We start from the raw sequence: 26,459 nt of genomic DNA on the forward strand, positions 1-26,459 counted from the left end.
CGTAGTCTCCTGTGTGTTATAAACATCAATCGTTCCGTTCGCAACTTCATACAACTCGTGATTCAAGTAAGTTAAATACAGAATTAAATAATGCCACTCAAGTGAACATGTCATTAAGAAGCACAATCTCTGATGTAACTCTTGGGCAGAGCCTACTTAGCACTTTTCCAAGTTTGAGCCCGTAAAACGTGTGAGTGGGTCCCTTAAGGAGAAAAATTATTCCGCGTCAAGGCTAAACGGCTTTCTTACTCCACTGTAGGGGGAAATGTTTGAACAGCATCCCCTTTCCGCATTTGTGTCAGTTATAATTTTCCGCTTCAAAATTTTGAATTTTACAAACGATACATTCTGGCAGCAAACACAAAGAAACGTGCACAAGTTCGCGAGAAAGAATTTCCTGTGTTAAAAACTTTTCATTCGAAAATAATCCACTGTAAATGGTTTGCTGGTGTGCGTGAGTACGAACGAGGTTTGGTTTTCTTTGCAGCTGGATCGCATTTGTTGGAGAGTTTCTATTTGAATTATGCATTACCTCTTTATGTTGAGCAGGATGGGAATGGTATCAAGCAACAGAAGTTTAAATTAATTTAGGAACTTTTTCTCCATGTGTATGCACTGTTAATTTGATCTAGGATCTTGTTTCACTTTGCTGAATTGCGAAACTGAGCAGAGAGCGTAAGAAAATCTAACTAACTTCCGGTCTAGTTTTCTAACTGAAATCAGCGCTAATCAAGTTATGTTTGATTCTCTATTCCTCCTTAACCAATTGCAGCAAACACGTTCGAAGCCATTATTTTGCATGCTTAACGAGAAACGAACCAAATATTTTCACAACCCGCCCGACGGTCTCAGTAGATCACTCATTTATCGTTCTCTCAAGAGGCCCAATTAGTTCAACTTAAGTCATTAAAAAGCCGTAAAAAAGTTGCTCCCGGTTGGCATCCACCCAGTAGTGCAGTGGGTGGTGCAATTTCGTCGGGAATATAATTATCATGAATTATACGTTGCTGCATTTTCGGTTTCGCAACATGGAGTCATCATCCACCCAATTCAGCAACCAGCTCTGTCATCATCGCCGTCGTCAGTGTGAACGCTGTTTATGGTGGTGGGTGATAAAAAGCTTTTCACTGTTCCAGCTCCTGCAAGTAGCGACAAAGCGATCTCAGTACATGAAAATAGAGCGAAGCTGATGAAAACCATTGAGTATTCACCGGTTCATTAATTGCGTATTATTGCACGGTACTAGAATTTGCACCCACTCTGGATGCTGGAGAAGCCAAAGTTGTCCTTACGAGGTGAGCGTTTTCCGTACATATTTTCTGCAGGAGTTCAGATGTTCGAAAAGGCAGAGTATCACTTCAATACTAGTGCTGGGACTCGGATTATCCGGATATTTTTATTTTTTTCAATTTTATTAAATTTTAGCAATTAACAGATCTGCCATTGCACATCAGGTCAAATGGGCACCTTAAACCCAACTTTTTGACAAATATTTAGAGAAGTAAAATAAACTGTTAAATGGAGAATAGATTTGAAATTTCACTATCCGGATATCCGGATCAGGGATGGAAAATCATTTGCATTCATTTCGTGCATATGTGTATACGTTCATTTGCCTCTAACTTTTTTTCATCAACAGAATTCCGTAAAATAGTGATTGAAGCTTTTGTGGGCTTTGGTATTAGCTACATCTTTTGTAAACAACTCAAATCAATATCTCTTATGCATGATTAATTCAGAACGTTAAGAACCCACCATTGTTTTTCAGTGAATGTTAATTGCATTCAATGGCATGTGCTGCCAGCTCTAGTTCGTCATGTATAAGAAATTCAGATTTTCATTATTAACAAAAGTTGTAATTAATATTAAAAGCTACAAAAGCTTCAAACATCATTTTACGGTATTATGTTGATGGAAAAAGTAAGAGGCAAATGAATGTAATTCAATGCACGAAATGAATCTAAATGATTTTCCATCCCTAATCCGGATAGTTACTATCCTCCTGATAACCATCTCAACGTTTTCTCAATTTATTTTATTTCAATATTGGGCACTAGAAAGCATGATATTCTGTATACCGAATATCAATTCAACGATATTCTGAAGTATCCGGATAATTGAAGTCCCAGATCTACTCAATACGGATTGGATCCACTCTAATGGTGGTAAGATCCAACCGGTATTATCCTTGGATTAAATTCCGATCAAGACTGTCCGGCTTTGATGTCGACATCAGAGTTAATCAACACGACTCTAAACGAACATTTTGCAGATCATCCAAACAGAGTCGGTATTAAAAGTTAATCTGAGTTGGAGCTTTTTTTTTAATTCTTATGTGTCTAATTTTATGACAAGCTGCATTTACTGTGCAAAAAATAACTAGAACAACAAAACTCCAAAGAATTGCTCATGTTAAAAAGGGTGGCTAAAAATACCAAAATTACATAGCTAACAGCTTCTCTTTAAAAGAATAATGAATGCATCAACCAGGCATGGAAAATCATTTACATTCATTTTCCTTTAACTGAACAACACCAGTATTTCGCAAAATGATGTATAGACCTTTTGTAGGTTTTGTTATTAACTACAACTTTTGTTAAAACTCAAATCCGTATCTCTTATTCATGACGAACCAGAGCAAACAGAATCCACTACTGTTTTTCAGTGAATGAATTTTACATTCACTGAAAAACAGTACCGAGTTCTGCCCGCTCTAATTCGTGATGCATAAGAGATACAGATTTGAGTTATGAGCAAAAGCTGTAGCTAATAGCAATACCTACTAAAGCTCTTTACATCATTTTGCGGAATGCTGTTGATGAAAAAAGTTAGAGCCAAATGAATGTAAATGAATGCATGAAATAAATGTAAATGAACGGCGCCGGTGGTGTAGTGGTAAGCGTGATTATTTCTCAACCCAGTAGGCCTGGGTTCAATCCCAGTCGGCGCTGCCGGGATGTTCTGAGGCATAACATCTCTGATCACGCCTTCCTTCGGATGCGAAGTAAAGCCGTTGGTCCCCGGTTCATGAGTTGATGGGTCGATAGGTAGGGCCAGGTGTGGAAGCTGCCTTCCTGGCACGTCGATAGCATTGGTGCTCAGCACGGAAAACAAGATCGACGGAAAAAACAAACCAAAGGAAAAAAAAAAAAATGTAAATGATTTTCCATGCCCGCCATCAACAATATAAAATTTCAGTTTTATACAATATAATATAATTGAAAAATCCCATATTTATAAATCAGAATTGTGGGAAGTAAAAAAAAAGTCCACCATCGCAACATTCTACTACTCTCATAAAATTCAACATATTTTTATTGGCGAATTTCCATGTTAAATTCTACATGATTTTCATGTGTCCATATACAAACAGAATCCACTCAGAAGCACACATGAAATTTATGAATCAAATGAATAGTATGTTTGGTTACACATGAATGTTATGTGTACACATAAGAACTATGTGCCCGACACATATACGTCAGTTGTTTATCACACTGCAAAAATTAATGTGTGCGACACATAAAAATAATCATTGAGTTTTGCTTAGTGAAGCTTTGGATCTGGGATCTTAAAATTACAGTGAAGCAAGAGTTTTGAAACATTCAGGAATGGGAAAATGTCTTCAGTACCTAACGAATTGAATTAATGATCCCCTGTGAGCCCTCAGATTTACCGTTCTGTTTGAGAAATAAGCTTATAAAAGAAGCTTATAACAGAAACTTTTAAAAGAAGCTTATAGAAAACGCTTTCCCGGCGCTGCGCTCCTTTAACTAAAAAACCACGGGCATTTCAGAAAATTTGAGGGTTACACAATTTATAGAACATTTCGTTGAAACTTTTTTGACTTTATTGTACAGTTTTTTTTCCTTGATTTGTTTGTCCGTCGATCTTGTTTTCCGTGCTGAGCACCAATGCTACCGACGCCAGGAAGGCAGCTCCCACACCTGGACCCTACCTATCGACCCATCAACTCATGAACCGGGGACCAACGGCTTTACTTCCCTTCAGATCAGAGATGTTATGCCTCAGAACATCCCGGCGTTTATTATACAGTATCATCCGACAAAATCATGGTCAGATGATCGAGTTTTGACTAGTTCATCCGACTGTTCATACTAAAAATCAAAACAACAGACACCATGCTTACAGCATAAATCTGAAAACTAACAGCACATTGTATTGAAATGCGTGTTAATATTTTTCAATCAGGCATTTTCCGGATTAACGAGGTCCAGATTTTCAAGTCGTCAGATTGTCGAGTGTCGGATAAGCGGGGGGATAGTGCAGTGATTTTCAGCAATGGATCGTTATTATAGCTGCCATTTAGGAATCTAGTAGTGTTCAAAAATTGGAAATCTCTTTTCAAGTATTCGGCAAAACGGCTTTTAGCAAAATGGCCGGACACCGAAGCAATATTTAGTAAATACGTATTCCGTCAATTCTAGATACACATTTAAATTAGAAACGTCTTGGCCAATGACCCTTCAACCGAAGGAGCTGTTATATGTTTTATCAAGGACGCCAACATGTATAAGAACATCTGACCTAACTCACTGACAAGAACCAACCATAACCGACCCACTGCATCGAACCAGGACCAACCTCTATAACGGACTCTGAATACACCACCATAACAATTATCCGACCAAATGCACCAAACCAGGAACATCTACTAGCTACGACAGCACCTCGACAACCAACTCTGATAAACAAATACTCTGTTACCAGGGAGGTCTCTTCTGGACTGTTTACTCCTCTTAATTAGTAGGTCCCTTCTGGATACCCCACCTCATCAACTCTATAACTAGGGGGTCCCTTCTGGCTCCCCACCGCTATTTCAAACTCTGTCACTAAGGGGGACCCCTTCTGGATTCCCCAATATTCGTCAAGAGATGAACCAGCCTCTGGCTGAAAGTCTCGCTAATAAACATAACCTAACTTAAACATTTAAAAATATTTTGATGGATCCTCTCAATCGTCTCTCTCTTACGTTAAGGCCCAAGCGCAATGACAGCGGAAGGGGAACGACAGCGGCAGCGGAGAAGCCCGATCTGAGTAAGCCTACTTGTCGGATTGAAAACTAGTTAGAACCAAATCGACTTCGGTTAGGCATCTTGATGTCATTTGTTTCAACTGTCCTTTCCGTTTCCGTTCAGCTTCCGCCCTCATTGCGCTTGGGCCTTTATTACTCAGCTTTAAAACCTTTCGCTGTTCTATTTGACGCTAAAAATCAAACTAGGGGAAATGGCTCTAATGATAGCCTATGGATCTAAGATTGGGCCCATCGCTAAAAATCTGCTATTTATCAATTTTATCTAGATGAACGCGTCATTGGGACGGTACCAATGGATGTTTTTGGTCGCTTTTGTAAATTTAGTCGATTGCTGAATTTATGTATGGGCCCAAATTAGGGGCATTTAGGCCGACATTACATCCATTTTCTCTATGTGAATACGGTGGGTAAAAAACTTTACGCCGACTACGAAGCCTCCGAAAAACGTGTAACGGCAAGTTTGCAATGGCATAACTTAGCCATTTATAATGAATTTCAAAAATTTTAGAACCTTTAGAATTCCTAGGGTTTGTAGATGATTTTGATTGCAAAAAATGGGAAAATAGAGTCGTTTACTTTTTTAAATAGCGAAAAGAGTTGTTACACGTTTTTTTGAAAAGTGTGTTTGTAGGGTTTTGCAAGTGGCGCAAGATCTGTAATTTAGATTAATGGGCACAAATGTTCACAATTAGCCAGAAAACAGTCATGGTTCCTATATATGAATCCTGGAGACAACGGAACGGCCCTCAAAAAATTCGGAACATCCGTAAAAGTGGTCAATCCATGAAACTGATCCTAGAGCTCCGCGTTTTTTTAACATTAGGATCTGTGATATAAGAATGAATTTGAGTCATGGACCCAGATGCCCATGCCTAGAACTACAGAGCTCTAGGATCGATTCGCGAATATGAACCTATGAATCCCGGTTGGTATTGCCCCACGATCTCTCTTGCAATTGGTGACAGGCGGCGGCATATAATTTGGGAAAGTACCTTGTAGGCAGCGTTCAGCATTGTGATCGCGTGGTAGTTGCAGCAATCCAACTTGTCGCCCATTTTGTAGATTGGGCATACGACACCTTCCATCCATTCCCCCGGGAATGAATCTTCCTCCCAAATCTTGGCAATTACCCAGCGCAGCGCTCCAGCCAGTGCTTCACCACCGTATTTTAATAGCTCACTGGGTAGTTGATCTACACCAGTTGCTTTGTTGTTCTTCAGCCGACCGATCTCCTCCTCAACTTCTTGAGGATCAGGGGCCGGTAGCCTGTCGTCTTCTGCGCGTGCTCCAAGGTTTGTTGCCGTGCCACCTTCGTTTTCTGCTGCTTCACCGTTGAGGTGCTCGTCATAGTAATGCTTCCACCTCTCAATTTTATGGAGTGACCATTTTACGGATGTTGTTGATCTTCCGGACGACGGTCCCATGGCTATCTAGGTACATGTTTATGTCACGACCACAAATTCATTCTTATATCACAGTTCCTAATGTTTTTGAAAAAAAAAAAAACGCGGAGCTCTAGGATCAGTTTCATTGATTGACCTCTTTTACGGATGTTTTGAATTTACCAGAGGATTGCCTCATGGCCATTTGGGTCCATGTTTATGTCATGACCCCAAATTCTTTCTTATATCGCAGTTCCACATGCTTTCGAAAAAATCGTAGAACTCTACGATCAGTTTCATTGATTGACCATTTTCAAAGATGTTCTAGATCTTGCGGAGGACGGTCCCATGACCTTCTTGGTACATGTTTATGTCACGACCGCAAATTAATTTATATATGACAGTTCCAAGTGTTTTCGAAAAAACCGTGGAGCTCTAGGGCCAGTTCCATACATTGACCACTTTTACGGATTTTTCGGATCTTCCGGAGGACGGTCCGATGGCCATCTGGGTTCATGTTTATGTCACGATCCCAAATTCATTCTAATATCACAGTTCCTAACGTTTTCAAGAAATCCACGGAGTTCTAGGATCAGTTTCGTGAATTTTCCACTTTCACGGATGTTTCGGATCTTCCGGAGGACGGTCTCATGGCCATCAAGGTCTATGTTTATGTCACGATCCCAAATTCATTCTATCATCTCAGTTCTTAGTGTTTTTCAAAAACTTCGGAGCTCTAGGATCAGTTTCATGGATTGACCACTGCTACGGATGTTCCAGATCTTCCGGAGGACGGTCTCAGGGCCATCCAGGTACATGTTTATGTCACGACCCCAAATATTTTTTATAGCACAGTTCCTAATGTCTAAAAAACAAACCACAGAACTCTAGGATCAGGTTCATGGATTGAACACTTTTAAGGATGTTCCGGATTTTTTGAGGACCGTTCCATTGTCTCCAGGATCCATATATAGGAACCATGACTGTTTTCTGACTAATTGTGAACATTTGTGCCCATTAATCTAAATTACAGATCTTGCGCCACTTGCAAAACCATACAAACACACTTTTCAAAAAAAAACGTGTAACAACTCTTTTCGCTATTTAAAAAAGTAGACGACACTATTTTCCAATTTGTTGCAATCAAAATCATCTACAAACCCTAGGAATTCTAAAGGTTCCAAAATTTTTGAAATTCATTAAGAAATGGCTATGATATGCCATTGCAAACTTGCCGTTACACGTTTTTCGGAGGCATCGTATTCGGAGTGTTAAAAATAGCGTGAAATCTGTTATCAAAAGAAAAAAGTCGATGAAGAGAATCGATCAGAGCAGATAAGACCTTTTGAAATGTTTATTGAGAATTCAGGGAGAAGAATCGTAATTGGATGGTAAATTTGAACTTCAAAAATCGGAGGAACAACCCAGGATCACTAATTCCTATCACGTATTGTTGGCTTCAACACTCTGTAGGGGTTACTGTTTTTAAACGCTCGCTGGAGGAGGTTGAGCAAAATTGTGTCTCTGATAGAAGTCTCTACTCTTGTCCTATGACTGTGATTTAATGACGGAAGTCAGACGATTATGGAACTCTTCGTGAAACATTTGCATGGCTGATGTTAGCTCATGTTAAATTTTGAGACCAATTTACCGACCCAAATGAACGATGATGTTACCATGTTACTGCCTAAAGGTTTGACAGTCATGGCATCTCCTTTCTGCTTGGTGCTTTTCAGGTTCATTTATTTTCCTATTTGAGTTTAATATTAATGCAACGCTGTGCTGTCCAGGAAAGACAGTGATACCGTGAATTTCTACTACATTTAATAACATTATTTGAATGAATACGTTAAACGCTGTTAAATGCCGTGCTGGTACTTTAAATTCCAAGTGCAGCCAATACAAGAAATGCTACTTAACGTCAGAATTAATTCAGGGAACTGGCTCTAATGTTGGCCTATGGATGTAAGATTGGGCCCATCTCTAAAAATCTGCTATTTATCAATTGTATCTAGATGAACGCGACAGTACTAGTGGATAGTTTTGGCTGCTATTGAAAATTTAGTCGATTGCTGAATTTATGTATGGGCCCAAATTAGGGACACTTAGGCCGACATTACATACATTTCCCCTACATTCGATGGAATACACCAGCTTAAATATTGTACTCGAAAAAAAATGCAACACTTTCTTTTGTGCATAACTTTTTCTTGCATGGGTAAAAATTGATGAAATTTTAAGTAAAACTAGTTTAAAATGAAATGTTTACAGATGCAAAATCTCGTCACAATCTGTCAAGTGATTATCGAGATGGGAGTGGTCGTGGAAAATCCAGGCCAGTCTCACAGGTGGATCGCGAAAGAGTTTGGAATCGACAATTCGACCGTGTCCCTCTGGGAGTTTTTTGATGAGGATATAGAAAATTCCATCATCACCTGGAGCGTTCATATTTTGAAACTTTTTAGTTATAGACCTTACTTCGTCCAAATCAGTCCCCCAGGAATCATCAAAAATATTTTCCCGAGAGAAAATATTCAGAAAATCCCGAGCAACCTGATTCTCAATAGGACTAGTAAGACCCAAACTGAAATTATGGGAACTCTCGAATTGCTTAGCAAGTTTCTGAGCTTTTTCCAAATTTGTGATCAAAATTTTACCACCTTCTTTAAGCACTGGAATAGGCTTTTGAGGTTTTTTCAAAATTTTTGTGAGTTTCCAAAAGGGTTTGGAACTCGGGTCTAATTCCAAAACATTATTTTCAAAAGTTTTGTTCCTCAGGGCAGAGAATCGCTTTTTAATTACATTCATGGCACGATCGCGTGTTCTTTGATATTGTCTCCTACGGACATTTTTAAGACGGATCAAGAGCTGAAGATCGTCGTCTATTATAATTGAATCGAATTTAACCTCGCATTTTGGTACTGAGGCAGCTCTTGCTTCAACTATAGAAGTAGTCAGAGATTCAAGAGCATAATTAATTTCATCTTTGGTTTGCAAAGAAATGTTTGGGTCGAAGTTATATTCCATAAATGTTCTATATTGCTCCCAATCAGCTCAATGGTAATCTAAAATAGAGCTGTTGGGATTACAAATTATTTCTTGGGATATTTCAAAAGTTGCTGGAAGGTGATCAGAACCGAAGTCAGCATGGGTACCCAATTGGCTACAAAGTTGACATGCATCAGTTAAGACCAAATCAATAGTTGAGGGATTTCTTGCAGAAGAAAAGCATGTTGGACTGTTTGGATATTGAATAGTGTAATAACCTGCAGAAACAGAATATTACCATCGGAATTTCAACTTCCTGAAATTTCTCTTTTCATCTCTTGAAGTTTGTTCCAACTTTCCCTAGGAATGTTCGCCCACCTTACCCTGTAAATTATTTTACAATTCCTTTCGGAAATCTATTTCAACTTTCCCTTGGATGCTTCGTCTGGTTGCCCTTGAAAGGTTCTTTCGTCTTCTCCCTTACCTTACCAATCAATCAGGCTAACGCCTTGTTGTCCTCTGCTGTCCGAAGAAGTCGTCTCCGCTCTCCATAGATCGAGCATGGCCACACGTCGTCAGCCTCGTAGTCTGCGAAGGGTCCACAGGTCGCCTTCTACTTCGTATTATCCCGTCAGTTTTTTCAACTTCCCAGGAACTTCAGGAATGCTTCCAGAGATTTATAATAGTTCCATTAGCTTCAGGAAACCTGTAGGATTTTTTCAGAACTTATGAAGCTTCAGAATAGTTCGGACTTTTGGGTAAATTTAAAAATATGTAAGGGTGGTAAGTTCCGATAAATTAAAGGCAGTTTCAGCTGTTAAAATTCGAGAACCCAGGAATTTTAGGAAAGTCCAGAGAACTCCAGTGAACTAATGGAAACATCTGAAATATTTTGGAAACATCACAATTCAAAAAAAAAACCTTCATGGAAATTCAATGGTTTTCAGGACACTTCCATTCGGAAGAATTGAGATAACTTTAGGAATGTTCTGAGACAATCAAGACACATCAATTACTGCAAATTTCTGAACCTTTAAAGGAGTTCCGTTGAACTCAGGGAATTTCCAAAAACTTCAGCAAAGTTCCGAGAGGTTCATGAAAACTTTGTAAACTTCAAAACAACCCCATTAACTTCTGGAAAATTGCAAGAACTTTCAAGGGGTTCCAAGAAATTAAGGGATTTTCCGAAGTGCATTTCAGGAATGTTCTGAAAATTTCAGAGAAATTGTGGGGTTTCAGGAATGTTTTAGCAATACTGCTGGAACATTTGAGCATGTAAGGAACTTCAGAGAATGTTGTTAACATCACCCAGAAATCTATTTCATCCAGATTTTTTCCTTATTTCTCCTTGAAGTATCTTGCGCTCTCTGGCTTTCACCTTTTCCAGAAGTTTCTTCCAATCTACATTAGAAAGTTTCTCCCAGCGCCTCCAAAAAGAGTCTTCGATCTTCTACAGGAAGTTCTCCCAGAAGTTTCTTTCATCCTCTGGAAGTTTCTCCATATGTCATTCTCGGTAGGTTTTTCCGACTTCTATTGGAAGTTTTTTTTTTTCGAGCTTCTTATGACTTCCCCTGGAATTGCCTTCCAATTTCCAAAACTTTTCTGGTTTCCTCTCGGTGTGTTATCTGATTTTTTTTTACCGAAAGCTTCTAAAGTTTTCACAAGAAGTTTCTCTATATTTGTCTTGGAAGATCCTCATCGGACCACAAGATCTTCTTTATTCATTCTCTAGAAGTTTTGTCGATATCATTAAGAGACTAATTTAAATATTCCTGGATTTTTTTCCGACGTACAACTTCGTTCTTAGTCCAAATTTTTTAATTTTTGTCCACAAAAAAGGCAAAAATATAAAATTAATTAAAATAGTGAATACCGGTAAATACCGATTTGATACCGGTAAGCTTGAAAATATTATTATTATTTAGCTTAATTTAGGAGGTTTTCAGCCTTAGGCTGGTTCGCCTCCACCGCTTGAAAATAATCTGGCAACGCTGGACTGAGTGCTCGTCTGTCAGTAGTTCGTTTACCTCCCAACCATTCAAACTCCCACGAAGCAGTGAATTATGAGGCGGATGGCTGTTCATATTCATATGAAAATGACTCATTGAGCCTGAATGTTCAGTCACAGACAAACAGACGTAACTCTTCATTGTGTATCTTCGTTTATGCATTTAACGGTTGATTTGAATATTATCAGTTCCGCGAACTACTCGCCGCAGCGCTGGCATCGGATCACTTTGACGTTTCTATATATTCTATAGAAATTTTATGCAATATTGTTTACGAGTTAGCGGGCAAGCTTGTTTTCCGCGAGAAGCCAGATAGATGTCGTTACTGAAGTTATATGTTTTGAGATACTATGTTTTCAAGAACAAGTTTTTTAAAGAGTTACGTCTGTTTGTCTGTGGTTCAGTTGTCGTACGAGCTCGTCAAAAGACCGAAAATGTTCCATTAGCGCAGTTCCTTGGTCCATCGGCAGCAACGCCAGGGATCGCCGAATATACGTTTGAGACGCAAATCCCTTATTGGAGAATGTATTTGACAGGGACTCCCACTTGACCTTTGCTGTCTGCTTGTCCCGGACATATTCCATGTTGCTATCCGCGACAAAAGTAACCAACAATGCCTTCGCCTTGTCGTCCTTTTCCTTGAAGACCTTCTCGACTTCTTCATTCACCCTTTCCGCTGGTCCATCGATCGAAAGAATCTCCCGGACATCGCGAGCCGCTAGCTGGGTCTCGACCCAAAACTTCCACGTATCGGATATTGTTCCTGCAAACTGGACGATTCCAGCCTTTTTCGCACTGATAGCCAACCTCTTGCTTCAGTAAAGAAATCTTCCGATTTCCGTTGATTCTTCAAGCGTTTCAAACTTCTAACAACTTCTTCCGGTTTCCCGAACTTTATTTCGCTCTTCTGGTTATGCAGATTGATGGTTGTTGCTTGAACAAAGGTTTATTTTACACTAATGATATTTTTTCTAGGTTACATAGTTCAAGCTATTCAGAAAGTCAACTGCTTCTTCTTTTTCTTATTCGCATTTCAAGCTTATTGCTTAGTGGATATTAGCTTTTTGCGTGCTCTCAACTTAGTGTTCTAAATGCACTTCCACAGTTATTAATTGAGAGCTTTCGATGCCAATACCAATGCATGAATTTGTATATTGTGTGGCAAGCACAATGATACTCTATGCCCAGGGAAGTCGAGAAAATTTCCAACCCGAAAGATTCCCTCGACCGGACCGGGAATCGAACCCGCCGCCTCCGGCTCGGTAATACCGTGCCTTTACTGACTAGGCTATGAGGCCCCAAGTCAACTGCTACTACACCGTTTGAAAAATTCATGTAAATTTCTGCGAGATATAGCGCACATATAATAAACGCTAGATTTGGCATAAATGTACACGATATTTGGTGAAAATTTGAGTGCAATATTGCTTAATTTAACATTATTGTATACAAGCTTGTAAATTATTTCGTTGTTTATGCCAACTGTAGATCTAAATGAAACGAGGGGAGATTTTACGCGATAGGTAAAATTCAGTTTTGTTTTTTTTTTTCTGTGTACGATACCGTTCTTTTTCAAGGATGATATGGACCGTGGTAATATAGTCCAAACTAGACTGTGCTGCCACAATCCTGGCAATCTTCTCCCGTCTTCATTCTTGAAATATCATACATTAATCCTGTTCTATTTCACCTAGTAAATAGTTTCATTAGGTCATCAATCGTAAAGATGGACAACCATGGAGAAAACACGTATCCACATCCCACCGAAGATATTTTCATTTCAAATTTCCGAACCACACGACTAACATAACTGAAGCACCTATATATATATATAAACATCAAAGCAAGCGAGGAACTTACCCCCGACTCCCATGATGATGGGTCCGACGTAGGACAAGTTGTTCAGATGTAAGCCTCGATGCTCGTTCTTTACACGAATCGTCGAAGTGCTGTTGCTCTTAACGTCGGACAGTGATGGAAAGTTGTTGGCGTAGTACCCTGGGAAGTGCAAATACAAATAAAATGAAAGAGACCAAAATTACAACTAGGTACCATTGGCTGCCTGCGAGATTGGCACTCTGCCAGTCCAAGAAAAATGACGAAAGAGAACCAGATTTGAAATATTTATTATTCCTGAGATGCTCTGCTCTTAGAAGGATCTTTTGGTGGCTTATAGCATTATCTATATTGGCATCTTTGAAGAATATTGGTCCATCTGGATGTTTTATTCGCTCAAGTCAGGAATAGCAAGGGCGAAGGTTAATGAACTAAATAAAGTACCACAGCAAAAACTTACCGACAGTGGCCATTCCGCCGCCGACCAGCATGAGTACGATGCCAAGGACCAGCGCCCGGCAAGCATGCCAAAGGCATCGTGACGTCATCTTGCCCCGTACGACCTGCACGTTCCATGTTGCTCCGGATGCGGGATGGGCTCGCCGTAACGGCCCGAGGGAGGGTTTTCTTCGACTCTGCCATTGTGAACCTCCGCGGACATGCATAGCCCACACAGTCACGTGTCGAATTTGAACTGTTCACTTTCCTATGGTACCGATGGTGGCGCTGCCGGACGCGTGTCATGCGAATCACCCCCAATCACTCACCCCCGGAAATGAAAACCGAACGGAAATTTTTCCCAAAGTCCACGTCGCCGGCCTGCACCCAATGTCCACCTGCTGTTGGGTCAGAACCTGTAAAAAAAAGCAAAACGAAAACTCGGTATTAGAGCTACGGTATACGTCTAACCGTATCAAAATTGATGTAGATAGAAGCAACCAAAATCAGAAAGCACTCGATCGTTCATAAATATTCCAATCAGAGTGGCTTGTTGAATGGGGAAAGTTTAACCACGTCCATCCGCACCATTTGCTTCCGAACATGGGGCGGCAGTCGATGCAAATTGAGATGGAAATTCTAAATAGTTTCGCCTGCACCTTCCTACAATGGTGTGCAACATTCGTAATTCAGCCGGAGGCGAGAAGTTCGACTCAATTGCAAAAACCCACAGGCATTAAATGTCGCAATCTGATTAAGTGCCATCACAAAATGAGAACTGAAACTCGCTGGATGCAACAATACCCACATCCGGTAGCATCGGTTTTCGAATGTGTTTTCAAGCGCGAATCTCAATTAATTCAATTCCAGCTCGTTGAAGTTCAATGCAGATGCGGTAAAATTTAATGAAAGAGCATTGCACCTGTGCTCTGCAAACGGTGAGTGTTTAAGTGGGTACGATGTGCATTGTTTGCCATAAATTTGCATTTTGAAGATTCAGCTTGAATGAAATGAAACAGTTTCGTTCTGGCATTTTATCTGGATACTTTTATGGGACATTAAAGTTAAATAGCTGTAAAAAAGTTACTTACTCAGCCATAATATTTCCCGGATTCAAATTCAAGGAACTCAAATGGTGCATAAGCAGATTATAACCCTTATAAAACAAACTCAACGTCTGACAAAAATCCCTTATATGGCAATAAGACGTTCAATTATTTATGCCCTATCATCTCACCTGTCATATCACCTGTTTTTCTCGCCGTTCTACGAAACGGTACATACACCGGAAACATATTCTTAATATATAACGATGTATATGTGCTTGCCTTTCACAAGTGATGATATTTTTCCTCGCCTCAGTCAGACAGTATATTAAGCGGATATAGGTACATACATGAAGGTTGTTGAAAGGAAACGTTTGCAGTCAACGAGACAGCTAAAGAAAGGCTGAGGCAAACTAATCAAGTTCCGAATGAATAGGGAGTCGTTTGATACGTCATGGTTTCACACGTTCCATCTCAGTGCTATCAGTGCAATAACACGGAACGTATACCGAACAAAAGAGAGCAGCCTTATGGTTGAAATATGGATGGTAATCTCGCCTGTTTGCGACAAAGTAAAGCGAATTAAAGATTCATCGTTTTTTTTGCTTACCTGTGAGCAGGGTTACTTCCACTCACTTGCTATAAAAAATTGTTTTTCCGAATTATGAAAACATTAGATGTTATAGTGATAATTAGAACTTGTAAGTTACAAGAAGAGGCCGTGAAGTATGTGTTTGACTCATAAAACCTGTCAATTTCGCTTTCAGAGCGTCACAATCAGCGATCTTATGATTCGCGAGCGTTCACTCAGAGTGAGCGCTCACAAATCGTTCAATCGCTGATTGTGACGCACTGAAAGTAATATTGACAGGTTTTATGTATCAAATACATTCTTCACGACGCCTTCTTGTAGCTTACAAGTACTTATAATCACTATAACATCTAATGTTTTCATAATTCGGACATGTTTGTGAGCAAGTGAGGGGAAGTAACCCTGCCTGTGAGACTGAGATACCTTCCTTCAAATCATTTGGTTGTGACAAATGGAGCTTTGCTTGGGATTTGAATGGGTAAGGGCTTCGGTATATTTGTGCGCCTAGATGTTTGTTATAGCAAACATCAGAGTTATAATGTCTTTATCTATTACACTGTGTTCATTTTAATGCTGCAATCTTGATATGTGAGGTTTAGAGAGCATCTAACACTGAACTAGCTGTACTCTTTAACAATAACTACTTATCTATTCTAGGTTTAAGAAGAAATCATTTTGATGAATGTAAGTAGCCTATTTTAATTCACAATGCCGCTGCTATAAAACAATTGGCTGTGATAAGCAGTTCCACGCCAAATAAAGAATTGATATTCATTACTAGTATCAATAACCGTGATTTTTTCTTAGAAAGGCTTTGTTTCTTCCTACATCTTTATTTAAGACCTCATTTCGATTGGACATCAAACTTCCGTGCTATGATTTATTGAAAAATATCTAATAAGCCATTTTTAAAATTTTAGTAAAATTCAAAATGACGGAATTCAAGCACAAATGAGAATCAATGTCGATTTCAAATAATTATGTAAACTTTCATACACATTTAAGATGGTTGAATCTAAAATTCAATTATTTTTTGGCTCATTGGCCAGGGATTGCTGTATAATGGGACTTATAAAGTTCTAAATTTAGATGAAAAGTTGATGTCTCCGAAAATTTTGCAATGTTCTAGAGAAGAATAATGAAGGCCATAATCGTGAATAAAATGTCTGTGCACAGCAAAACATTAATTTTGATATAAGTGACGAACCAGTCAGTGGCTGAAAGTCATTCTAATAAAGATTTTTTTTATATATCTCATCAAAGTGGATGCACTTCAATCGTGTCAAAAATATGGTCTTATATTACTTGCCAAAAAGGACAAAATTATCATTAATACAGTGCATGAACTGACACTACACTGCTTTTACTGCATTTGTTTATTTTTGTGGTCATAAAAATTACATGAGATTTTCGACATGATTGAAGTGCATCCTCTTGGATGTAATATTCAAATTTATTGTTTGCAGTGTGATCGGAATCAAGACTCATTTCCAAGAATTCTTAATTACAAAATCTGAATTCTTTATTGCTTCAATTGCTTAAAAAACACAAATTTAAAGGTTTTATTTTTTTTGATTTTAGCATCATGTACTTTTTCCCCCGTGGTCCATAATTTTCATAGTTAGATCGTAATCATGGGTCACCGGTGAATGGTCCATTTGCATCATTTGAGTGAGAAAATATTATGTTCACCGTGCGTATGATTATAACAGAACAGTACAGCCGAATGCCGACCCAGAGTGACCCAACGGGAAGCGAAATAACTTCAGAACCATGTATTGGCCCATTTTTTTTCTGACTGTTTTAAAAACTTTAATAGATTCCCAACAAAATCCCGTTTGTTTTGCAGAGAAAGATTGAAAAGTGGTGTTTTTAGAGCTAATTGAATTATGAAATCTATGAAAATTAAGACGTTAGGCACGCAATGGTTAAAGGTCCAAATTATCGCAGTGGTTTGAAGTGGTGATTTTTTTTTCAATTATTATAAAACCATAAAAATGCTTCAGAATCCTTAAAATGGATTTCGAAAAAAATGAGCGTAAATACAAATCTTAATTCTGTTCAATCCTAGGATTACAACAAACTTTAAAAATATCCAGATTATAGAAAAATGTTCCATGTTCAGTCCCTGATCAAAAAAGTCTAAGTTTAAAAACCTTGATATTTCTTCCATGGAATGATAAAGGGTGTCCCACATCAATTGCAATTTCTCTTGAAAATTTGGGTAGAAGCAGCTTAGAGTGTATTGTTAATACTGTATTTTTATCGCTGACAGTTTTTCAAAAGTTGGAAAAAATGGTGTCATCCGAAAAGCATCGTCACGAATTGATTTTACGCAAGCACCTGGAAAATCCTCAACTCTCTCATCGGTACATCGGAAAACAACTCGGAATCGTGCAGTCGTGTGATTAAACGTAACTCTGAGCATCGAACGGAAGGAGAAATGTGGTCAGAATGGATGTTCTAAATATTACTGATCAGGATCACAAGCGTGTCGTGAAAGCTTTTAAGCGGGATGTGGCCAAAAAGTTGAACTGGGGAGGGACTGCATACGTACAAAGTGCCACCAAATTGGCCACATCCTCCGGGGAACTCAAAATCTGTTCCAAGGAAACCAGGGCAAGCTGTGCACTTGAAAAAGCTACCATTGGCATTGACTTGCAAAATCTTGAAGTTGGACACCCATATTGATATGGTTCCGGTCATGTCTAAAATTGGACACTTCCACGGGGCATCCAGAACCTGCTCCAGGTTAACCATGGCAATCTGTGGACATGAAAAAAGTTCCATTGCCATTGGCTTGCAAAATGTTGAAGTTTGACACCCATGTTGATATGGTTCCGGTAATTTTCCAAATTGGCCACTTTCCTAGGGGCATCCAGAACCTGCTACAGAGCAGCCTTATTAGTTATGTGCCTGATAAAACTGCCACTGGTGTTGGCTTGTAAAATCTTATAGTTTGACATCCATATTAACATGGTATCGGTCACGCTCGTAATTGACCACTTCCCACGGGGCACCCAGAACCTGCTCCAGTGTAATCTGGACAAGCTGTGGTCATAACAAATCTACCATTGGCATTGGCTTGCAAAATCTTGAAGTTTGACACCCATATTTATATAATTCCAGTCATGTTTCTCTGGAGATCTGCGATATTCTTGAAGTTCTGAAAATGTCTGTAAAGCTCTCAAAACTTCCCTGAAACTCTTCAAATTTTTCTCTGAAAATTCTCGGACTTCCCTGAGTTCTTCAAAATTCTCCAGAGATTCACGGACTATCCCTGATGTATTTGAATATTTTTTTAGTTCTACGAATTTTTCTGAAGTTCTTAGATTTCTCTGAGTATCTATGGACTTCCTTGGGGTTCTTAAAACATTTCAGAAGATCGACGAGCTTTCTAGCATATGAACTTTCCAGAAGTGAAGTGATGCAAATTTATCAAAAGGTCTACGGATTTTCCTGCAGTTCTTTAATGTTTTCTAAGATTCACGAACTTCTGCAAATTTGTCTAGAGATACTGACTTCCATAAAGTCCTTCATAATTCTCAGAAGATCTACACACTTAGTTTTTTCTACCGAGCTCGGCTGTGCAAATCTCGGCAAACAAAGTTTTACTGGGATCTCAGCAAACATTTAATTTGTTTGCTTAGATTCAGCTAAGCATTATCCGAGACTCAGCAATCAAATGTCACTTTTGCTGATATCTCAGTGAAAATTACTTTTGCCGTGATTAGCACAGCCGAGCTCGGTAGAAAAAACTAAGTATGCACGAGCTTTCCTGTGGCCTTTACTTAAGTTCTGCAAATTTATCTGAAGTTCTACGAACCTGCATATGAACTTTCCTAACGTTCATCAATTTTATCTGAAGATCTGAAAATTTCCCTGAAGTTGTGAAAATTTATATGAGAAGTATCGAACTTCCCTGAAGTTCTTAAATTTTTCTGCAAATTTTCGAAACTGAAAATTTTCCTCAAAATTTTTTAAGGACTTGTAAACTTCACTGCTACTTCTCTGATTTTTTTTTTAAGTTCTTCGATGTTGCATATGAACAATCCTGAAGTTTTTTTTTTTTTTTTTTCCTTTGGTTTTTTCCGTCGGTCTTGTTTTCCGTGCTGAGCACCAATGCTACCGACGTGCCAGGAAGGCAGCTCCCACACCTGGACCCTACCTATCGACCCATCAACTCATGAACCGGGGACCAACGGCTGTACTTCCCATCCGAATGAAGGCGTGATCAGAGATGTTATGCCTCAGAACATCCCGGCGGCGCCGACTGGGATTGAGCCCAGGCCTGCTGGGGTGAGAGGTAATCACGCTTACTACTACACCACCGGCGCCGTTAATCCTGAAGTTCTGTAAATTTTTCTAAAGGTATACGGACTTCCCTGCTGTTCTGAAAATGTATCTGAAGATTCACGGACTTCCCAAAAGTTCTATAAATTTCTCTGAAGGTTTAAGCATTTTCCTGAAGTTATGCAAATTTATATGAAGATCTACGAACCTCTCTGAAATTCTGCAAATTCCCTGAAGCTCTACCAATTTTCCTGTTGTTCTGCAAATCTCTCTAAACTTGTACAATAAAAAGTTCGTTGCAAACTTTCTAAAACACTGCATGTTTCTTTAAAGTTCTACGAACATGCATATGGTAAATATTAGAAATACTCAAAGGAAGAGATGGGCGGAGAGAATGTTTTGAGCCAATCGGATTAGATTTTTTTTTTTTTTGAGAATTTCTTATTCTTACTAGATTAGATTTGAGAGTATTGCAATCGAATAGAAATTCAATCACCTTTATGTTTCGTGTGCTTCTGAAATTCAACTAGTTTTTGGAATCAAAAGTAATATTCTAACTCTATTGATTAATTGAGTTGGTTAATTAATGGCACCGAGAAATGTGCAAAATATTGCAATTCAATCAATTATTAATTTATACGTAAATCGAATCAAAAATAAAAGTCATGTGAAATGCTAGCTTCTAGCAAGGATTGCAAGCTAGTTTAAGTACAAATCCCTGATGCCAAATTGTATTTTGTTTTCTCCGCCTTTCTCTCCCTCTGAGTATTTCTAGTAAAAATCAGCATCACAAAGTACCTTTGAATATTTTCGTAAAAAGGTAAACAAAGTCCTAGAGCACTCATTTTTTTTTGTATGAGCATAGACCGTGTTTCAGATCTTCGATTGGCCAAATTTGTGCGCTCAAGGACTTTGTCAGGGGATAATGACAATAATAGATTAAGGTATTGAAGAAGCCTACATTTACCCTCACAACTTTTCTTAAGTTCTGCAAATGCAAATGCAATCTAAAGATCTCTGAACATTCTTGAAGTTCTTCATATTTCTCTGAAGCTTCACGGCCTCCCTGAAGTTCTGAAAATTTACCTGAAGTTCTGTGACTTATCGTGAATGTCTTAGAAGTTCTTCGATTAATTAAATTTTATGTACGGCAAAATAATTTCCATTACTTTCATTACTATTTTAAAAGACATTTATTACATGAGCTACTTGTGTGGATTTTACTTTTCCGAAGTTCTAAAAATTTTTCTAAAGATCAACGAATTTTCTCTGAAGTTCTGAAAATTTCTGTAAAGATCTGTGGACTTTTCTGAATTTATGATACTATCCCTGAAGACCATCGATTTACCCTGAAGTTCCCTAAAGTTCTAAAAATTCATCTGTTAATCTAAACTTTTCTGAAGATCAACTATTTTCTCTGAAGATCTATGAACTTCTCTGAACTTCTACTGACTTCTTTGACTTTTTGCTGATTTCTCTGAAGATCTCTGAACTTCCCTGAGTTTCTGTAAATTTCTCTGATTATCTTTTCACTTTTCTGAAATTTTGCAAATTTATCGGAAGATCTACGAACTTCTCTGAAGTTCTGCAATTTTATGTGAATATCTAAGATCATTCCTGAAATTATACTACTGGCTTATTCTGCAAGGCATGTCAGGTGAGGTAACTTGCTGTCACTTGCCAAGTGACAATTGTATCTTCGGGTAAGGTTACTATCCGTGCAAAACAAATAGAGAGTCACCTCACCAGGAGGGACAATTTAACAACATGTGAAAATGGCATACAAGTAAGGGGTAGGTCACTCCGCATACCAATCTTGGGTCATATTTTTTGTCAGTGTGCCGCAGTCCTGTGTTTTAGGGTTTTATTGTCCTCAAAGGCAGATCAGAAGCCTAGCTTATTGTGATGTGGAAATCAACGGTCTATCACCGGCCGGCAAGAGTTGGAACCGGTGGGGAACATTGTTGGAGACCGACTATAGAGGATGATGAATAGACTTCTGTAGTTTGTTTTGTGTGAGTTGCAGTATTATTTGAGTTGAGGATACTAATGGGGTCTGATCAACTGCCTCTTTCTCTTGAGCCAACTCTAGACCCTTCATTTCTTTTTTTAGATCTGGTTTGAGTTCCTCTGGTATATTCAATTAGAAGATGTTTCTGAATATACAGTCAAACAACACGTAATGTTGTGAACAACTTCAATAACAGTTGTCCAGCAGTGCTCCCATTTTATTTACAACAATCCAATGCCTACGAGATTGTGCCGAACGTGTGCCGAAGGTATGCTGAAGGTGTTCCGATGGATGTGCCCAAGCTGTGGCGAATCTAATTTTGGCACAATGTGCTGAGTGACTTACCCCTTGCATACAAGCTTTTTGTAAACAAACCTTCTTATGCCCTCTCAGTTCTCGTCATCAGTGAAGCCATAATCCTCACTCAAATGATTTCCGCTCTCAAGGGCTCCCAATATCACGCATGATATTAGAATAAAAAAAATTGATTTTACAATCTTCTTTGATATTGCGAGCCTATTTACAATATGCGAAATTGTAGCTACGAGATGACTCAACACAAAAATGGTTACTTTGCCAAGGAATCAAAAATATCTCCAAATGACAAAATGTCAGAAGTGGAAAGCAATAATGATGTAAATAATCTTCTTTCTTTTTTTCATGACAAGCAGCCCGTGCGACACAGCTCACTCGGGGTGGTAGAAGGAAACGACCAAATTGTTGGCAAGCTGCTTCACGAAGTAAAGCAAGCCGAAAATGATACACGTGTGTTATTGGGATTTTTTTTGTTAAGGGAAAACTTGGCTTCGGCAATACCTTAACCTATTATCGTCAGGGGTTAAACAACGTCCTTGATAGCTCAATTTTGGCATGTGGATACATTGTGTTGCAGAGCAACTATTGGCCAATTTTGAGTGCTCTAGGACTTTGTTTACCCCCTGACGATAGTAGGTTAAGGTATTGCCGAAGCCAACTTTTCCCCTATGTCTTTTCTCGATTCATATCAAGCCATGTCCTCATCCGTGTATATTGCAACAAAGCAGGCAAGCAATATATCATTATCCTTCTACCACTCCGATCGATGTGTATTACATAGCGAGTTTGTCATGGTAGTCGTAGCAACTGTTTTGGCTGTATCGTTGGTTGCTTTATGTGTTTGGATTCACTGTCCTTTGCACATCGTTTTCTTAGAAAGAAAAACCAGTGTTTGCTATCTCTCTTTACTCTTCACCGATGGCAGACACGAAGCTACTGCAGCGATGGAAGTTTTGGTTCTTGTTCGGATGTTCAGTAAAAATTTTGAAGCTGGAACTCACCACAGTTTGATGATAATTGCAGCTGGTGATATCTGAGCTACCGTATCACAGCTTGTAATATCATCCGCTGTTGGTTGGTTGTAGATTTTTGTTTACGATAATCAAATGAGATTATTGTTCATTTGTGAGATTTCATCTTTTGATATTTTCCCAATACTGCCCGTCATTACATTTCGTTTGCTATTTTACACAAAATGACATGAGCTTTTTGCAATCTAAAATGCTGTGTAGTTAAAAAGTGGGTTTGAATTTTTCGAAAACGCATAAATTGCGCCTTAAAAGGGTTTTGACGTAGGACTACGTCTGTGATTTCTATATGGGGGTACACTTTGTGAAAACCAAAAATGGAACTTGTAACACAATTATGAAAGATTTTGAACGTTATTAACTCAGCTGCCCCTGGTCTAATTTCAATAATTTTATCACCAATCCATCAGAAATATTTCTACGCATCTGTTAAATTTAAAATTTTATCATTTTTGAAAATGAAACTATTGAAAATTGCACGAATGTGCAATTGCTGCTATGATAATTAAAATTATGACCGATTGCCTGCGAAAAGCAATTTCCCTAACACAGATTTCAAACTTGAATTCAATCCAGTCTCCGGAATCACCGCGTGGAGAGTGGTGGTGTTCTCCAGTACAAAACGAAAGGCTGCCTGCAAAAAGTGAGTTGCAGCCCACATGAGCATCCATAGAAGGAGGCTGAAGCCACACCACTATTGATCGGAATCAGCTCTTCGTGAGTTTCTGTGAGCCATTTATGTCAAGTGCGTCATACTAAAGAGTATAAGCAGAGAGAACCTCGCTCAAATTCCTATTCCTATGTAAAACACAAGCTTTTGCTGCAGTTAATAAATAAGATTTAGTATATAAGACCACGTAGTCCTACGTCACCATTGCGCACAACCCCATAGGGCTGTCCTTTGTAGTTTTTTCCAACTAAAATTTACTGCCGACATTCAGTTAGATGATCAAAGAAGAAATAAATAAATAAATATAATCGAGGAAGCTTCAAGGATTTTTAGTGTAATCATACTCAATTTTGAGAAAATCTTATCGGCCGTGTATGGCGTCTAACAATGTAAAAACCACGCCATCCACAGTAAACCACATCACTATCGGCTCATCCCTCTGTTCTCTCGATAACAAACACGTGATTGGTTTATTACGATCAAAAGTTTTAAAGATTTTGCAAATAATATACTGCTGTATTCTTTATTATCTTACGTCAAATCTGAATCAAACGGTGTGTTACGAATTGAAATCCATCCATAAATGGCCGAGTTATAAGCGTTTCAGACCTGACACTATTTCACAACACTTTTTTTTTTTTTTGATTTTATCCCCAAAACCGCCTCGTTTTACGGTATTGCATCTTTTGATGAACAAATTTCTTTGTTCTAGGACCACATTATGCAACCAAGACGAATCGACTTGGCCATACAAGCATTCAAACAAAAAACGCTTCGTTTCTACTTCCCCAATGAGGCCCCCGTTCTTCTTAGAAATATGAATGTAATGTAAATTCGCGTATAAATTATATGTTTTAGTTTGATATTTGTTGATATTTTCATTTTAAAATTAATTGCGCCATACATTCTCAACTTTATTTTCTACACCCAACCAAAGGATGTAAGATTTGCGATAAACCGAGCCGCGGTACAATGCAAGAAAATGGATAACATGTGGAGTGTAGTAGTGAGTAACATGAATCATGTAAAAAAATGATCAAATGCTCTCGAACCACGACCATTGCGGTTAGCATACCTGTGCTTTCTCCACTGCTCTTTTCATGTATCGGAATATGGATAGGCTAATAGCGAATAAGAAGCGCTCATTTCCTCTCATACTCGACTTCGTGTGTTTTTTTCTGCTGAACGGGAATTGGAGAGAGTAGTGGCAAGTGTGTGCGTCGTTGCACAATGTTATAAAAAAAGCTTGCTAGAATAGCAGGGTTACTTCCACTCACTTGCTATAAAAAAATGTTTTTCGGAATTATGAAATCATGATATAGTATAATGCTAATGAGTACTTGTAAGTTACAAGAGGAGGTCATGAAGTATATGTTTGACACATAAAATCTGTCAAAATTGCTTTCAGTGCGCCACAATCAGCGATTTTACGACTCGTGAGCGCTCACTCTGAGTGAACGCTCACGAATCATAAAATCGCTAATTGTGACGCTCTGAAAGCGAAATTGACAAGCTTTATTAGTCAAATACATACTTTACTACCTCTTCTTGTTACTTACAAGTATAACATAGCATTATTGCATCTAATGATTGCATAATTCAGAATAATATTTATTTATAGCAAGTGAGTGGAAGCAACCCTGTAGAATAGTCGAAAGCGTAGACTGAACACGAAATAAAAAAGATAAAAAATCATAAAATCGTCTGCAAGGTCAACTTATACCATTCGTTACGGTATTCGCTGTGGAGAATGATAGGAAATGCAAATGTCATACATTTTTAGTGTGCGTGCATCAACCCATATGTTTTTAAGTGACTCTACCTCCAATGGTAAGCGCTGTCAGAAGCAATGCAAAGTAACCTATTGGGTTCTTTAATTTTGAAAAATACATCGGTTTAATAACGGTATTGTTTTCGAACTCACGTTCATCTCAATTTTTAAATCAAGATCAAAAGCAAAACAATAACTTCACTATTTGACACTAAAGTAACAAATTGACAGTCCACTCCCATACAAATTCCCATCGATGGGCACTAAGATGGTGATTTTTGCTAATCAAATCGCAATTATTTGAAATAGTTCCAGTGCACCAAATTTGAGGAAATTTTGGATTTCGATTCCATTTTTAATGCAGATTACGAATATGCATTTACCTCAATATCCTTAGAGAACCCAATTGGTATTGCTTTGGTTAGGATTATCTAAGCCAAAAATCGGGAAATTCAACAGTCTGTAACAACTGAATGGGTCGTTTCGATCACTCTAAAAAGACACTCTCGTTTTAGTCTCAAGACAATATTGTGTTCCTCCTATCCATTAGGTTTTATGTACCATGTGGGATATCACCATTTAATCTAGTATGGCACTGTTTCCTACAGGCATCCAATTCAAAAGAATATAGACATAGATACATTTATGACTGATAATTGGCTTCTGAAGTGTGTGCTATCGAGCAGTTATTATAATGATTATAGTATGCTTACCGAGGGGAACAAAATTAATTAATTCATACATTCAAACATTTCTGTGCCCCACCGATTAAGCAGTATCTCTGAACTCACCTCGTTATTGCTTAATTACGTTCGCCGAAGGAACCCTTTTCCACCGTAAATAATCCTTCTAATAGCCCGAACATATATATACCAGCGGACAACACCTCATTTTCATTCTCATTCACACATCCCACATCCAAACTTTGTCGGGTGATGCTTCTGCATTGTTCGCCTCCCTCACAAATTCTCGGTTATCCTTTTTTGCGAGAACTGACGAGCACAAATTCCAACATAAAAGCAAC

At 38.6% G+C, this 26,459-nt stretch overlaps 1 protein-coding gene across 1 annotated transcript in view; it reads right to left on the minus strand.

The window, feature by feature from the left end:
* Window positions 1-26,459, minus strand: part of LOC135709391 (uncharacterized) — a 99,133-nt gene extending 72,674 nt beyond the window's left edge. Inside the window, exons 1-3 of the mRNA XM_065231684.1 lie at window positions 26,227-26,459; window positions 13,732-14,125; window positions 13,296-13,433 (exon numbers count right to left, since the gene is read on the minus strand). Coding sequence (XP_065087756.1) covers window positions 13,296-13,433; window positions 13,732-13,936 — 343 coding nt within the window. The 5' untranslated portion in view covers window positions 13,937-14,125; window positions 26,227-26,459. The remainder of the gene's footprint in view (window positions 1-13,295; window positions 13,434-13,731; window positions 14,126-26,226) is intronic.

Source organism: Ochlerotatus camptorhynchus, unplaced genomic scaffold (assembly GCF_037179485.1).
Source record: "Ochlerotatus camptorhynchus isolate MF236.1 unplaced genomic scaffold, CSIRO-AGI_Acam_v1.1 ptg000360l, whole genome shotgun sequence".
Taxonomy (NCBI): domain Eukaryota; kingdom Metazoa; phylum Arthropoda; class Insecta; order Diptera; family Culicidae; genus Ochlerotatus; species Ochlerotatus camptorhynchus.